The sequence below is a fragment of the Diplotaxodon limnothrissa genome, linkage group LG8, assembly GCF_057381915.1.
Source record: "Diplotaxodon limnothrissa isolate DT_005_m linkage group LG8, D_limnothrissa_male_GT1.1, whole genome shotgun sequence".
Lineage (NCBI taxonomy): Eukaryota > Metazoa > Chordata > Actinopteri > Cichliformes > Cichlidae > Diplotaxodon > Diplotaxodon limnothrissa.
Window position 1 is genome coordinate 31,869,166 of NC_140603.1, and position 16,064 is coordinate 31,885,229.

Genomic DNA, 16,064 nt, shown 5'->3' on the forward strand with positions numbered 1-16,064 from the left:
TACTTCCTGACAATATTCTAAAACTGTTTTCTAAATTGAGAGAGACGGAGGTTTCAGAAGCTCCTGTATCAAATGTGACACAAAGGGAAGTTCCATTTCTGTGAGTTTGCACTTGGGTCCTTTTCCTGCCTGCAGTCACAAGACACACTGATGGTTTGGAGGAAGTAATTACTGGTGCATGTGGTTAGTATTGAGCTGTAGTGTTATGTCTTGGCTGAGCAGTACAACGACAGACAGCAAATAAAACTGGTTCCTGAGTTTTTTAAATCTCAAAAAAAGTGTTTGTTTTTTTTTTGGTTTTTTTTTGGTTTTTTTCTAAATGACATCAGAAACAGCAGTATGCAACATTACGTGATGGCAGAGCTTCAGTTCATCCTTTGTCTTTTTTTTTTTTTTTTTTTTTTTTTTTTTTTAAATAAATAGGACAGGGGGAATGAATGAGAGAAAGAGGGGGAGAGAAAGAAAGAAAACCAAAGGGGAGAAGAGACGGTGAGAAGGGGGGGGAAGAGAGAGAAAAAAAAAAAAAAAAAAAAAAAAGAACTCCTGGGTCACCTGTATGGAGAAAAAAAAAAAAACAAGCAAAAAAAACAAACAGAGGAGACAGCAAACAACAAAGAGCAACATAATAATAGAGAAAACAAAGCACCATCACAATAAACTAGCTAGCCATAGATATCAATATTTACTAAATAATAAACGATATTGTGCAGCACGCAAGATAGACAGCGCACAGTGTGCTTTGAGGTAGCAGCCAAGAAAGCTTTAGTCCGCGTCTGTGAATACCCATGTGTGCATACCTGTGTGGATCAGCATGCTTGCATTCCAAAGGTTTCTCCATGTAATGATCTGCTAGGGAGTGTGGGGGGGCCACAGCCCCGTCCTCCAGGGTGTGAAGCGGGTATGGAGGAGATCAAAACTCCAGACATCCAGAGGCCCCCAGAACACAAAAGACCATGGAAGACCAACAGAGGGGCAGCCGCGCCACTGTTCCAGTAAGAGCTGAGGAGAGTCCCAGATGAGGGCTCGCCCAGCAGCCGCGGAGCAGAAGTCAGGGGGAGTTGCAGTGACGCGCCCGTGAGCTCCGCCGGCCCCCAGCTGCGCCTGAGTGACCGAGCCCCAGGCCGAGAGGCCGGGGGCACCCCACCTCCAAAGGGGGCCCGAGCGAGCCCCAGGCCCCAGGCCCCGACAAGCGGCCGCCAAGGAGTGAGCCGGTGTGTACCCGGACGCCCACCCCCAGACACAAAGAACCACCAACGCACCGACACCTGAGGGAGTCCGCCACCGGCAGGGGAAGTGGTGGTGGGTGGAGATAGGCCTCCAAACCTTGGAGGGCCTGAGGTGTCCCCAGAGAGGTGGCGTCTGATACCCAACCTGACATATAGACACAGACATACAGGCACACACAGACACAAACATCCATTCCCACCCTCATGCTCTCATATGCACTCACTCCACACTCAACCAACGTGGAGACAGACATAAAGAGACGCTGTACACACAATCACACTCCCCAAGCGTACTCTACAAACCGGGTCTAGGTACCCTTGCCCCTGGAGGGGGGAATTGCACCCAGACCCAGGTGGTGTTACCCTTTTCCCTGCGGTGGGGGGAGGCAGACCACCCCGACTCCGCAGCAGCAGGGAGGCCCCACACCCCAGACCGCAGTCGGACGGCCAACTCCTCCTACTAGCCCTCCCGCTCCAGCAGGCCGCAGAGAATGGGGGTGGGAGAAGACTCCAAACCTCCCTCCACCCGCTCATTGTAGTGTTGATGCATATGTGTTCTAAGGTGCAATTAAAACCCAGGAGGGCATGGAGCTACCTGCCATGGAGCAGCAGGTAAGCGCAAAAAAAGTGTTTTGAGGATTCTGACAGTTGGAACATCAAAACGTCCTGATGATTTACGAGCCGAGCAAGCTGCAGCAAGAAGCGGTCATATCTGGGCATGCCTACCACACCCACACTGATGTTCCAGCCTGGGAACTTCTCACTGACACCTCTGCTTGTCGTTTAAATGCATTTTTCTGCATTTAAATCATTTGTGAATAATACAGTTCCACACATTTGTGTGCATGCAAACCCTCATATCTATGTATTATTATTTCCTGAGTCTGAGGAGTTTTCTCTCTGTGTTGGATATCGTGAGTGAATCTTGAAATAAAGACAAAAACACTCACCTCATTTTAGTTATTAAGGCTCAGACACGTTGGCACAAAGCGTACTGGATGTGCAGCAGTTTGCAGCAATATGAAAGAAATAATGGTGCGTTCAGTATCACCTCTGACAGGACAATGGCAGGATAATTCATCATAGTGAAGCAAACAGCAACACAGCAGGTTTTTCTTTCAGCTGTGAGGTCACCAAAGAAATTCAACATTTAACCCATCAAGGTCCTGAGGCCTGCAGACACTTCCTGTCTATGACTGAGGTCTGGGTTGTGCTTTGAAGATCGTTTTTTTCCTACAACACCTGAATGCACCACAGTCTGCTTAGCTTTCGTTTCTCTTCATCATCACACAAACATAAATGTGAGAAAGCTGCTTTCAAAGACACAGAGACATGAGGGAAAAATCAGCATTTAATGAGCCAGGAGCAGCCACGGCGGTCCTGAGCCTGCAGCTCTAACTCAGCATCAGCGCTTTCACTGCAGCTCCAGGCGCAGCTCGCACACAGCACACAGGTACTCTTCATTGTCCTCATCACAGTTCAGAGCTTCCTCATAAAACTCAGCAGCCTTCTTCCTGTCGCCCTCAGCTCTGGCCACCAGACCCAGCAGAGCGAGCGCCTGACCATCACGCCGCGTCTTTGTCAGACGTCTGTCAGCGATCTGCTTCAGTCTCTGCAAGAAAAAACATGGAGGAACAAAGAAAGATGGATTTCTGTGTATTTAAAGTAAGTGACTACTACATTCAGTGTCTCTCTGTGACCTGCACCCTGTAACCTGCACCCTGTGACCTGGACTCTGTGACCTCCATGTTGGGAAACAGCAGGGCTCCACCTTCTTCTCGTTCTTCTGCTTCTTCTTCTCAGCTGAAAAATATTAGAAGTTTCCACAAAGCCAGTTTTCTTCTGCTGTGGCTGAGTTTCTCCTTCTCTTCCAGGTAACTGGTGGAAGATGTTTGCAATACCCAGCAGCCCTCCAGCAGAAACCATGTGAACTGTGGTGATGTTTCACACTGGCTTTTCGACCTCAGTCTTCAGTCACACCAGGCTCTCACCAGATCTGACCTGGCCTAAACCCTCTGATCCCCCAACACCAGACGACTCGTGACCTGTGCTCACCTTAGCGCACTGTCTCCACTCATACTTGCAGGGTGGTAACAGCAGAGCCTGAAGAGGAAATAAGAAGACACCGAGATAAATCAAACCGACTTCATTTTTCTTGTAAACAAAGGGGCCCTAGCAAGAAACGTTTGGGAACCACTGTATTAGGTGGACCTCCAGCTGCTCGTGGGTATTAAAGCACACAGCATAACGAAGTGTGAAGCCATGACCTGAGAGTCTATGACAGCTCCTTTCAGCTGTGGTGGAAATGTAAAATAAATCTGACATTAACAGGCTGATGCTACAGTTCAGTGGAGTGTTGGAACAGTGCTCCGGCCTCCAGTAAGCCAGCTGCACATCACCAAGAGTCTGGGAAACTACACCCAACTCACCTGAGTGTAGTGGGCGATGGCTTCAGCCTCGGTTTTTTTGTTAAAGAAGAAAAAGTCACCGTAGCGCTGATGGACAGTCTGAAAAAGGCTTTTCTCCGACTCTGCTAGCTTCAAGCACTGCTGGAAAATCTCCTCAGCCCTGAGGAACCAGAAACGATGATGATGATGAATTTAGAGCCAAAAACAAAAGAGCGACTGCACTGCAGCTTTGCACAGACCAGTACCTGCTCAAATCCCTTTGCTCTGCATACAGCTGTGCCAGATCAGTCAATGCCAGGACAAAGGACGGCCTTATCTCCACAGCAACTTTAAGGTGATGGATACAACGACGCCTCCAGTACCGCACCGCTCCTGTGGGGCAAGAAATCAGGGTTAGATTTGAGCTGCGTTTATTGAACTGGACTGGAGACATGCTGTTTGTTACTCTGGTCGCTGTTGGGCCGGCGGCTCTGCTCTGCAATTTTCTTCATCTTGTAGCACAGAGCCAGCTGGTGGTGGATGAAAGGGGATTGATCGGCCCGCTTCAGTGCTCGCTCCAACATATCAATAGACTCATCCAGTCGATTCTGAAACACAGTGAAGGAGGTGAAACTCACAGGATCACCGCAGCATCTAAAGGCAACCACAGCCTTTGAGACCTGGCTCAGAGGAGAAGATTCAGTGAATTAAACAGACACAGGATAACCTCCCAGTCAAAGAAGAATATGGTAAAATGAAACTTTAGAGGGGCGTGGCTTACTCGGCTTAAGTTGTTTTTTCAGAAGCCCGGGATCTTTTCAAGTGTAATTTTTTTCAGTTAGATGCCTGACTGACAACTGTATAAAACAATAACTACACACAATCAACAACAATATAAAATTATGCACAAAAGAAATTACGAATGTAAAAAAACCCGTGGTTTTATTTACCGTATATATGTTTATATATAAATATATACGGTGGCCCCTAGAGACAAAACACGTAACTCCAAACTCCAAAACACATTCCTAGCATGAACTGAACTTCCAAACAGAGCCTAGATCACTTAAATTACACAATTGAAAGCATGTGTGTATTGTTTGTGTATTTATACACAGGCACTCATATATATTCAAATAATTAAATAAAAAGTTCATTTACCTGTTACTACCACACACCAGATCTGGTTGTTGGTACTTGCTGGCTTGTGTAGCCACAAGATAACAAAAGCTCAACACTGCCCCCTAGCATCCTGGAGCACTTCTGTTGTCTTTTGTACGTGTTTTGGAGTTTGTACGTGCTTTGTCTCTAGGGGCCACCGTAAATATAAATATACTTTTATTTATTCACTCCACATAAAATGTAATAAATAATATGTACATTTCAACTTTTAACTATTTAAATTTTCAGCTTTTTCCTTTTAAACAAATTTAAAGTGAAACAACACAAACACTGCAAACCACAACACAATTAAATATAAATTAAAATATGAAAACAGAAAGAACATGCACATTCTCTGTCATATGGGCCTGCATGAATAAACTTTCTGAAACCTTTATCATCTGCAACTGAAAATAGTTGTGGATGATTACTATACCTTTCTAATGTGACGTTGTTGTCCCTGCTCTCTCTCTCCCTCCCGCTCTGTTCCTGTGCTACTGAGTGTAACTATCGCCCCTCCCCCCTCTGCTCAGCGCAAAACACAAGGAGTGAGAGAGAGGGTGAGAGAAAGAAAAAACGGCTCGCGTCGTTCACGTCAAAGACCCGGCTCTAAGAGCCGTTTCGTTCGCGACCGACACATCACTAGAGACCAGAGGAGAGCTTAAGTTTGAGCAGGTACCAAAGCAAATCATTCGTACTGTACAAATAATATAAATATGACGGTGAATCACGAAAGATATCAGACTTGACCCATATTACGTTACTTGCTGTTCGAGTGAATCAACAAATGGTGAAATGAAAAGCCGAACAACAACAACGCTGTTTCTTTACAGAGTCTCAGCTCACATGTGTTTATTTCATATTTTCAGTTGTTTCCCTCCACAGCTAAACAAACTCTCTAAACCGGTTTCAGTCATGCACTGATGAACAAGAATGGACATGAGGAGCTTCTTTCAAAGAAAAAACTCAGATGTTATTTTATATATTATGCTTTGGATGTTGTTCAGTATATTTCTATGCAAAACAAGAGGAACTTCAACACACAGCAATATATTCACAGTTGAAACCAGATATTTACACTTTAGGGAGAAAACATAAAAACATTATTTTACTGTACAACATCAATTTAGAGTAAACTTGTTTTGTTTTGTATAAATAAATGTTGAAATATATTTTGAATGAGTTAAATGTCAGAATAAAGAGAGACAGAGTTTCTATTTTTATCACTTTGATCAAATTTAGGAGCACATATACACTAAGTTTGTTAATTAATAAGAAACTGCAGACGATTCCATTCTGAGCTGAAGAAGCTTCTGATTGGTTCGTAGAGTCCATGTGAGTAAACTGGTGGCACAGCTGTGGATGCATATAAGGCAAAACACAGAGCCTGTTTCTGTGACATGGGAACATCAGGAGATGTCAACAAAACACCAGGAACAGAACTGTGGAGCTCCATAAGTGTGGCTCAGTTTGAATACAATTTGGTGCCATTTGCAATTAAGAAATACAGACAGTTTCTCTCTTTACTCTTAAAGTTAAGAAATTTAGGAACAGAGAGAGAGAGAGGGAACAAGAGCAGGTGAGTCACACCTGTTAGTCACATGGTTGTTTGCCAAAACTCATCATTACATGTATCCAGTACCGAGTGTAACTTTTTAGATACCATTTGTTATTTTTCAAATTCTATATTTATTAAGTTTTGCAGCTTGTTTGCACAACGAGGCTGAATAATTATATAAACGTTTCTGAATCTAAACAGTGGACTTTGGTAGAATTAAAAACAAGTGTAGTGCAGGTCTGTGATGATTTTTAGTGCTACTATCATCTAGTTCTGATTCTGTTTTGGTTAAGTCCTCAGTAATCCTGATTTTGAACTGTTGTAGTCCTGTTTTAATTCCGGATCAGTTCTGGGTCTGGCTGAATCGGGGTTTAGTCCTCGTGTCTTGATACAGCCCTGGTTTGTTTTCCCTGCACATGTGATATATATTTTTTCCTATATGAAGTCATTCTTTTTTGAACCAAACTGAAAACACAGCCTAATAAATCTTTCAGTCATTTCTAAACCCCCCCTCGCACATGCATACCACCCTTTAGGGCTAAGCCCCGGGTGTATAAAATGCCTGGCTCCGCCTCTGCCCTGGAACAGAAGGACCTCGACTTTCTTTGTAATTTCTCTGTATGAAACAGTTATGATGATCTGTCTCTGGCTGCTTTTTATAGCAACACAATACTTTCAACTGAGCCCAAGACCGACCCTGCATGGTGGATGTCTTTGACAGATGAGTCTCCACTCAGACCTACCTGATTACGAAAGTGTTTTCCTATATAGCGGTTGACATGAGGATTATCAGGATCAGTTTTCAGTGCTTTATTCAACAGTTCCTCAGCTTCTTGGTATTCCTTATAGGCCCCCAGCTTCACAGCCAGCATGGACTGCAGGACTGCATCATCAGGGTTGATCTCCAGGGCCAAGCGAAGCTGTGTGATGGCCGGGGACTCTTCACCTTTCTTTAAGTTTTCCAAAGTCCTCTGCAGATAAGAAACCCATTAATGTACCCTGTTGAAATGTTCTTCTTTTAAACTGTCATTACTGAGTCTTCTGAAACGTACGCTGACACTGAACTGACGGATTCCTTTTCTGCTATTTACCATTCATTGAGTCTTCATACTTCCTATGAAACTGACCTGTTCTGTGCGAAAGAGGGCGATGGCGTAGCCAGCGTTCCACTCACTGTCGTGAGTCTGTACCTCAAGTGCTTTACGGAAACAGTTGATGGCTTTGGAAAGAGAAGACCTCGAAAACTTAAGATAGGTCCAGGCTTGTTCTCCGTACACCTCTGGAAGGAGCCTTGTTGAGGAACCAGTGGGATGGTTTGACTGTAATATAGAAGAACGTGTCAGAGATTCAGCAGCGTGTGCTCATAATGTTTGGGCTGGATGGTATACATACAGTTCAGTGACCCTTTATCTCATTGTGAAAACTGCTCAAAGAAGTCCTGCCGTTAATTAATGCTTCAATCTTAAATATGATCAACTATCTCTAATAATCAGCTATGTACCACAGGCCTTCAAGCTGGCTGTAGTTAAACCTTTACTCAAAAAGCATCTCTAGACCCAGCAGTCTTAGCTAATTATAGGCCAATCTCCAACCTTCCTTTCATATCAAACATCCTTGAAAGAGTAGTTGTCAAACAGCTAACAGATCATCTGCAGAGGTTTATTTGAAGAGTTTCAGTCAGGTTTCAGAGCTCATCACAGCACAGAAACAGCTTTAGTGAAGGTTACAAATGATCTTCTTATGGCCTCTGACAGTGGACTCATCATGGGAATCCCTGGCAGCCTATTGCAGCATAACTAAGGGAGGATTCAGGGTCACCTGGTCCAGCCCTAAATATAAACAAGCCAGTTAAGGTAGTTCAGGCATCTGAGCAGGAAACCCTTTGAAGGCCTCCTGATGCTACATGTTCTATTAGAAGGAGGTCCCAGGAAGGATTATATCTGGAAAGACCTCAATGTCCCCCCACATGAGTTAGAGGAGGTTGTCTTAGATTGCTGCCCCTACGACCCAAACGAAATAAGCAGCAGAAATGGAGGATGGCTGGCTGGCTGGATGGACGGGTGCTGTACATACCAGGATGTCCTCAACTCTCTGGCAGTAGCTCTGTGACTGTGCGTAGTCTCCGGTGTGGTATTTCAGCCAGGCCATGTCTCCATATGTCACAATGAGCCGCCTCTCACTCTCATCACCATAACTCTCCCTGATGGTCTCCTCTGATTGGTTTAGAAGTGACAGCGCTTCCTCTCGTTGGTCCTGAAGATACCTGAAGACCAACAGGTCATCACAACTGATGTTAAGTAAGTTGTCAGATCTCGTGTCATCAGACTGCTCACCGCTGAGGAAACTGTACCTGACATAAGCCAAATAGCTGTAAGACCGAGTCACTGCCCCGCGCTGCCCGAGCTGAAGTTTTATGTGCTCCTGCAGTCGGGTGCTCAGGTTTTCCAGGTCCACGTCCTCCTTCTTCAGATCCCAGGTGAAGTGACACTGCAGCTGCTGCAGCCTGCTGAGCAGAGCGCTGCTACCTTCACTTTAAGAGAGTCACAAAGACAAAGCCTCTCAGCTCTGTGTTCATGTTCACACATGGTCTAAAAATGAGTCATTACAGAGCACAGACGTCCTGGAGAGCCCGGACCCTCCCATGGTGTCCAAACAGCATGTCAGTTTATCACAGCTGAAACAACCATCCTAACAACAGCACTTTTTATTTCAACACCTCTCCTGTTTAATACACGTTCAGAAAAACAGAGAGTCACAAACGTACATTAACTATTTTCCCCAGTCCCCAGTTCTCCATCTCCATAATGTCCTCTTCCATTGCTACCACTGCTGCTTTCTTGGTGTCTCTGTCTTAAGCCAGTTTTTGGTGATGGCCTTCTTTGCTGCCAAAAGGAGAATCTGAGCCAGGTATCGATCCTTTACATCTACAGTGCCTGCCAAGTATCCAAGATACAAAACAAGGCAGGTTCTGGGAATTATGTAACCTGATATGTCACAGACAGAAAATGTGTGTGTGGTTCATCCCATCCACGCAGCCTCCAACATTGTTGTATTTCCGTTTTAATTCTTCAGAACTTTTAATTTCTCCTTTTTTGATTAATAAACAAATTGCTGTGATTCCCTTTTCATTCCAATTTTTAAAACCAAGATCCAATTTTCCTGGTCTAAATTCTTCATCGAAGGCTATCCATTTTAGCAAACCAAGCTCTTTGCCAATTCTCAACTCCTTTACTGTGTCATACCATACATTTAATGTAAAGGATACTATCGGGTTCCTTTCTTGGTCTTTAGTTACGTATTCAGGGGTCTTTTTTATACCCATGTTTGTTTGGATTGGGACATTGAGTGTGGAGAGCTCCACATCCTTCCAGCGAGCCCCGTCATCATCACTACACCAATATGTTATCTGGCGTATCTGTGCAGCACGAAAATATTCTTTTAAATTAGGAAGCGACATTCCTCCTTTCTCCTTAGTAAGCTGTAAAGTAGTGTATCGTACCCTTGGCCGCTTGCCTTCCCAAACAAATCTAGATATATACTTATCCCATTCTGAGAATTGGGTTTGAGGTATGCTTACCGGAAGAGAGAGGAATAAATATAGCAATCGTGGTAAGATATTCATCTTTATCACATTTATCCTGTCACTAAATCCTAACGGATATGTATTCCATCTTTCCATATCCTGCCTTATCCTGTTATTTATATGTCCATAGTTACTTTGATATAGTTTGTCATAGTCTTTGGTTATATTTATACCTAAATATTTAAGGGTTTTTGCCTCCCACTTTATTTCCCATTCCTTAAGATTTTGAGTTGGTGTACAATTAAACAGAACTTGAGTTTTAAGTATATTTACTTTGTAGCCAGAAAGCGTAACAAATTTTCTTAACATTTCTGTGAGCTGCATAAAAGAGTTTGTGGGGTTTTTGAGGGCTATCAACACGTCATCAGCAAATAGACTAATTACATGCTCTTGTCTATTGATTTCTATTCCTGTTATTAGGGCGTCTTGTCTAATCATTTGTGCCAATGGCTGAATATACAAGGCAAATAAGGTTGGACTTAAACAGCAACCCTGTCTAGTTCCTCTCTAGTTGGAACGTCTTTGTCAATGAGCCGTTAACTTTTATTCTTGCAGTCGGTTTGTCATAGAGAGATTTGATACATTGGATTGATTTCGTAGTGAACCCGAGCTTTGCCATGGTTAGGTACAGGAAGTCCCAGCTGACTCGATCGAAGGCTTTTTCTGTGTCTAAACTCATCAACGCAGCCAGCATCTTGTCTTTATGTATTTGGTGTATGATGTGTCCTTCTGATATTATCTTGTGCCTGTCTGTTTTTAACTAAACCTGTCCCTCGGTGCTCTCTCTCTCCCGGCTGTTTATCCCGTTTTCCACGTTGTATCCTCTCGCTTGCAGGTCGTTAGCAGCCTCCTCTGCTTTGCCACACGTTTTCACTCCATTTGGCCAGTGGACTCGCATCTTGCTGAGAGGAGTCTGGAAGCGGATGCCTTCTTTCTTTAATATCTTTTTGATATTCACGTACGCTTTACGTTCTTGCACCATTCTCGCCGAATAGTCGTGGTCAAAATAAACCCTGCTTCCGTCCAGAGTGACTATTTTCTTTTCCCATGCCTGTTTAACTTCCATCTCTTTGGTTGTGAATTGTTGGAAATTGACAACGACTGACCTCGGGGGGGAGACCGGCTGCCGGTTTTGAGGTTAACGCTCGGTGTGCGCGTTGAATCTGGAGGTTGATGTTAATATTAAGCTCCTCCCTGAGCCAGACTTCCAGAAACTGGGTCAGCGATTCTGCCTTAGATTCGGCTCCCTCTTGTATCCCGTAGATCCGCAGATTGTTACGTCTGGATCGCAGGTCCAAGTCATCCAATTTGGTCACCATCGATTTGTTCTGTCATTAGTTCTGTCAGGGTTTGATTGACCTCGTGGCTCCACGTCTTCCGTGCGGGTCAGCGCAGCTTCTAATTTCCCTTCTTGTTCTTTAAGTTCTGTAGTCATGTTCTGAAACTGCTGGTCGATGTCTTCTTTGAATTTAGACAGTTCGTGTCTCATTTCTCATTTAATTTCTTCTTCGAATGTCGTGAAGTCTGATTTCAATTCGTTTTGGAGTGATTGAATTTGTTTGCTAATACAATCCAGTCCGTTTTGAAACGCGGCCATATTAGCTTCGGGTGCTAGCTTGTCCTCGTTGTTCGGGTGTTTTATGTCTTTACCTTGGGTGTCCGTAGTTCTTTTATTCTTTGCTTTGTTGTCCCTCTGCTCATCTTCCAAAGTTGTTTTGTCTCACGCTTTAATTTGTGTTTTAGCGGAGTTTATCTACTTGGCTTGCGGGAGCTCTGTACTTATGCGACCGTACTGCTCTACCGCCACACCAGAAGCCCTAACAACAGCACTTTACCATCCATGTCCAATATCTCACACCTTTGTCTGGACAGCAGCATGTATGTCCTTAACGACTTCAGGACATCATCTGTAAGTGTCACAGAGATGGCTTATGTATAAAGAAGTTTAATAGATGGTTCCAGCAGTTAAAATGTTCTTGCTTGTACATTTCTGTGGACAATATTGTAAAGGTGTGTTTAACTTGTCACAAAGAACAAGTTTTGTTACACCGCTATTATCGCGAGGTTTGGGCGTGATGACAGAGGCTGTGAGCCCACGTTTAATAATCACGCTAAGGAGTTCAGCGAGCTATCTGCGGGGGCCTGGTTGTTAAAGCACAAGTGTTACTTTTGATAGACTGAAGCACTTAAAGCGGGGCGATCATGGCTCAAGAGTTGGGAGTACACCTTGTAATCGGAAGGTTGCCGGTTCATTGTGTCCTTGGGCAAGACACTTCACCCGTTGCCTACTGGTGGTGGTCAGAGGGCCCGGTGGCGCCAGTGTCCGGCAGCCTCGCCTCTGTCAGTGCGCCCCAGGGTGGCTGTGGCTACAATGTAGCTGCCATCACCAGTGTGTGAATGGGTGGATGACTGGATGTGTAAAGCGCTTTGAGGTCCTTAGGGACGAGTAAAGCGCTATATAAATACAGGCCATTTACCATAAAGCCTTCGTGTTTTATGTTTGTAGTTTTCAATAAATGCAGCGAAGCGCCCGTCTTGAAGAAGCCGTGCCTGTGTTGTCATTTCGGAGTGACATCATCATCATTTCCTGTGCATGTTTGAGCTACAGGAAGCTTAACTCAACTCTAACAAAGAACTAAAATATTTATTATCATGGTTTAAATGAGAATTTCTGGACGACCGTCCCCTCTCAGACCCAAGAAGGAAAGTCTCCTCTCTGTCAGCAGGAGGATGGGTAACGAGCTGCCAGCAGCTCACACAGGCTTCCTCCTGAGCTCACGGCCCCTCCCACTACAGCTGGGAGGGGCCCAAGATGACGTTGTAAAATAATACTTCAAAATGAAAGCCGCACATGTGATATGACACTGAAGCTAGGTGTACATTACACATCAGACACACTGAGTTACATGTATGTGTTTAAATCTGTTACCTTGTGTCTGAGTAGCACCTTCAGACCAACACTCAGGTGAGTCTGCAGGCCGCTGCGTCACCTGTATGATGAGCACAGCGGCTTTGATCGCATTACTGTCCAAAGATGAGCGCGTGGAGGAGGACGTCACCACCACCCTCTGGAAGTACAGCTTCACTGTTAAAAACTGTTAATGTGACCATACTATCGGTGTTACTACCTTCTTCTTTCGCGGTCTCTGGAGCACATCATCTTCCTCCATCTTCTATCCCATCATCCTCCTCTGCATGTCCTCCTTCACTACGCCACCTCTGACTCTGAGCTGTCCCTTTGACGGCCTCGTGCCATTATATCTGAACATCTTCACCGTCTCCACCCATCACAGCAGGTCTCGCCTCCACCCTGCCTGCAGCCTCTTCCTCTCCTCTCTGTGGCCTCACGTTCTGCTCCTGGCAGCTTTGACGCATTTTACTAGAGTAATACTTCAGGTTTGAGTACTGTGAATGTTGTCGCTACACATTTACTGAGAAACAGTTGGTGACACCGACTGACAGAGACAACGATCACAGACATGTTCACAACCGACTTGCGGCCTATTTGAAACAGAGACGGAGAAAAGCAAACAAAAGCAACGTCGTAGGTGCGGCGGGCCGGACGGTGACTTCGCATCGCCGCGGTTCACGCATTCTCGGTCATCCAGGTGAGGAAACAAGACTGAAGAAGTCACCTGGATGACGAAACGTTTCGCCCAGGTGAACAGAATCCCCTGCGTGGGCTTTACTCTGCTCTCTGCAGATTTCACAGTAATCTGATTACACCCTGGATCCAGATCGACTGGGTTAAAGGTTAAAGGGAGGCCCTGAGCTGACTTCACTTTCCAATAAGTGATCGATTATCAGACTGATCGGAAGTCTCAAACACTCACCTCATGTTGCCCTCTTCCTCCTCAGAGGGAGCAAAGTGATGATGAGGATGAGGGAGAGCGTGAGCACCGAGTGACCGGTCCGTGCGCTCCGTCACAGAACGGAAACTTAACGTGAGGCCTTCACGGTCCTCTCTGAATGCATGTACAGCAGAGAGCTCAGCCGGGTGACGCAGACTCACACTTGTTCGTGTTACACAGTCATTTCCACGGGTGACACTCCCAGCGTGTCCCCTCTGACTCCATGCTCAGCCACTCTAACGTAGCTTATTTCAGGTGAACTGCAGCGCCAAGCGTCCTAAATGATGTGATGACGTGTGAAGGTGGCTCACAGGTAAGCTGCACAGCCTTGTTCACATGGACAGGTTTACATAAAGTTACGTGAAGCACAGGTGGAACATCTGGAAAGGAGTCACGTGCTCTGTAATCACAGACCTCTGCCTGCAGGTCCATGAACACAAACAGGTGGCTGCAAGGGACAGAACTGTGTTTGGGACACTTCTGCTGCGTCCACACTAATCTGTGTCTCTGCACATGTCTGCAAAACTAGTTAAATCTCAGTTCATACGGAGGAGCAAATGTCATCATATAAGGAAGGATCACGTGGTTAAAAACTACTGTGGTTGACACATAAAGTTCATTTTTTTAAAAAGAGGCACGTGGACGTGATGTGAAACGTGACTTCAGAGGGGTCTTGAAGGCAGCACGATGAGACGCCAAGTTTCGTTTCTGTGAGCCAGCTGAGAGCCTCGAGCTCACTGATCAGCTGGTAATCTGTAACTGACTGATCTGGGATCAGTCAGTGGATTAGCCACTGACTGTGCTTAGAGTTAGAAATGTTTTTGTTTGTTTTTTAGTTGTTTAAAGTAAGAACTTCTTTGCTCAGTGTAACCATCTGTGTTTTGCAGTGTAAACTTGATGAATCAGAATCAGAATCAGAATCAGAATACTTTATTGATCCCTGGGGGAAATTATTTTTTGTTACAGTGCTCCATTTTAAACCAACATTAAGACAAGACAGACAATACGCTAACTAAGAATAGTACAATATATACTGTAGCAGCAAACAGTGTGTTAAGTGGATGCGTTGTACAGGGAGCCACAGGCAGGAATGATTTCCTGTGTCGTTCAGTGGTGCTTTTCGGTAATCTCAGTCTCTCACTGAACGAGCTCCTGTGACTGACCAACATGTCATGGAGTGGGTGGGAGGTGTTATCCAACATTGTCTTTATCTTGGACAGCATCCGCCTCTCCGACACCACCTTGAGGGAGTCCAGCTCCATCCCCACAACATTGCTGGCCTTACGGATCAGTTTATTAAGTCTGTTGGCATCTGCGACCCTCAGCCTGCTCCCCCAGCATGCAACAGCATAGAGGATCGCACTGGCCACAACAGACTCATAGAAAATCCTCAGCATTTTCTGGCAGATGTTGAAGGACCTCAGTCGCCTCAAAAAATAGAGACGACTCTGGCCCTTCCTGTAAAGTGCTGTGGTGTTTTTAGCCCAGTCCAGTTTATTGTCAATGTGAACTCCAAGGTATTTATAGTCCTCCACAATGTCAACACTGACCCCCTGGATTGAAACAGGGGTCAAGTGAAGAGGAGCACTTTATGAATATGCCAGTAAACATTATTCCTGTCTAACGAGGTCGTAATGAGTCTTTCAGAAAGGCTTCGTGCTTTTCTCTGCACACGCAACTGTGTCTGCAGCTTTCCTCGTATTTACCTGCTGCTCGCTGCTCAGGTGTACCTTACCTGTCTGTGGCGTCTGCACACCATTTAATGAAACAGACGTTTAAATAAAGTTAATGAATGATTCCATCACAGATTCACTCATTTACTGCAGCAGAGGAACGTGAAGCACAGCTGGAACATCTGGAACAGACCCAGCTGAACAGCAGCTGTGGTTCAGAGCTCCACGTCCACACCTGAAACTCTCACGCTGCAGTGAGGCTGAAGCACCAGCAGGTGTCACCGTAGGGCTGAGTGTGAAGCTGTGACTCTTCAGCACATCTCTAACAGCGAGTCAGTGAGCATGCTCAGACCAGCACTTCCCACCATCACCGCTTCTGACACGAAGAGAAACATCAGCTCAGCCTGAGGACACCTGGTACCTCTGAGGCTCCGCCCAGCACAGGTACAGGCTGGCTGGACTTCAGTGAGGCTTCACGTTGATTCTTTCAGAGAGGAAGATGAAACTTTATTTAGAACAGCACCTCACCTCATGCACTCTCTACACCTGACCCCTTCTTCGAGCACTCACGTGTCATTAGTGCGAGGGGGGTCACAGTCACCACGGTAACATTTCAACAGGAATC

General features: G+C 45.2%; 1 protein-coding gene across 1 annotated transcript; it reads right to left on the minus strand.

Annotated features, from left to right (window-relative positions):
- Window positions 1-2,568: 2,568 nt before the first annotated feature.
- On the minus strand, window positions 2,569-13,864 carry LOC146627428 (interferon-induced protein with tetratricopeptide repeats 5-like). The gene is made up of 10 exons (XM_085361096.1): window positions 13,749-13,864; window positions 8,683-8,862; window positions 8,406-8,595; window positions 7,460-7,651; window positions 7,076-7,303; window positions 4,080-4,221; window positions 3,880-4,006; window positions 3,656-3,794; window positions 3,282-3,329; window positions 2,569-2,838 (listed from the first exon to the last, which is right to left on the minus strand). The coding sequence occupies exons 1-10, from the start codon at window positions 13,751-13,753 to the stop codon at window positions 2,641-2,643; spliced, it is 1,449 nt and encodes a 482-aa protein (XP_085217222.1). The 5' UTR covers window positions 13,754-13,864; the 3' UTR covers window positions 2,569-2,640.
- Between the last annotated feature and the right edge of the window lie 2,200 nt (window positions 13,865-16,064).

Bases quoted from the DNA above. Each gene is read 5' to 3' on its own strand.
- LOC146627428 (XM_085361096.1), bottom strand. The intron at 7,304-7,459 runs GTCAGTTTCATA...TCTTATCTGCAG, and splicing joins CCCTCTTTCGCACAGAACAG to AGGACTTTGGAAAACTTAAA. The intron at 4,007-4,079 runs GTAACAAACAGC...CTTGCCCCACAG, and splicing joins CCGGCCCAACAGCGACCAGA to GAGCGGTGCGGTACTGGAGG.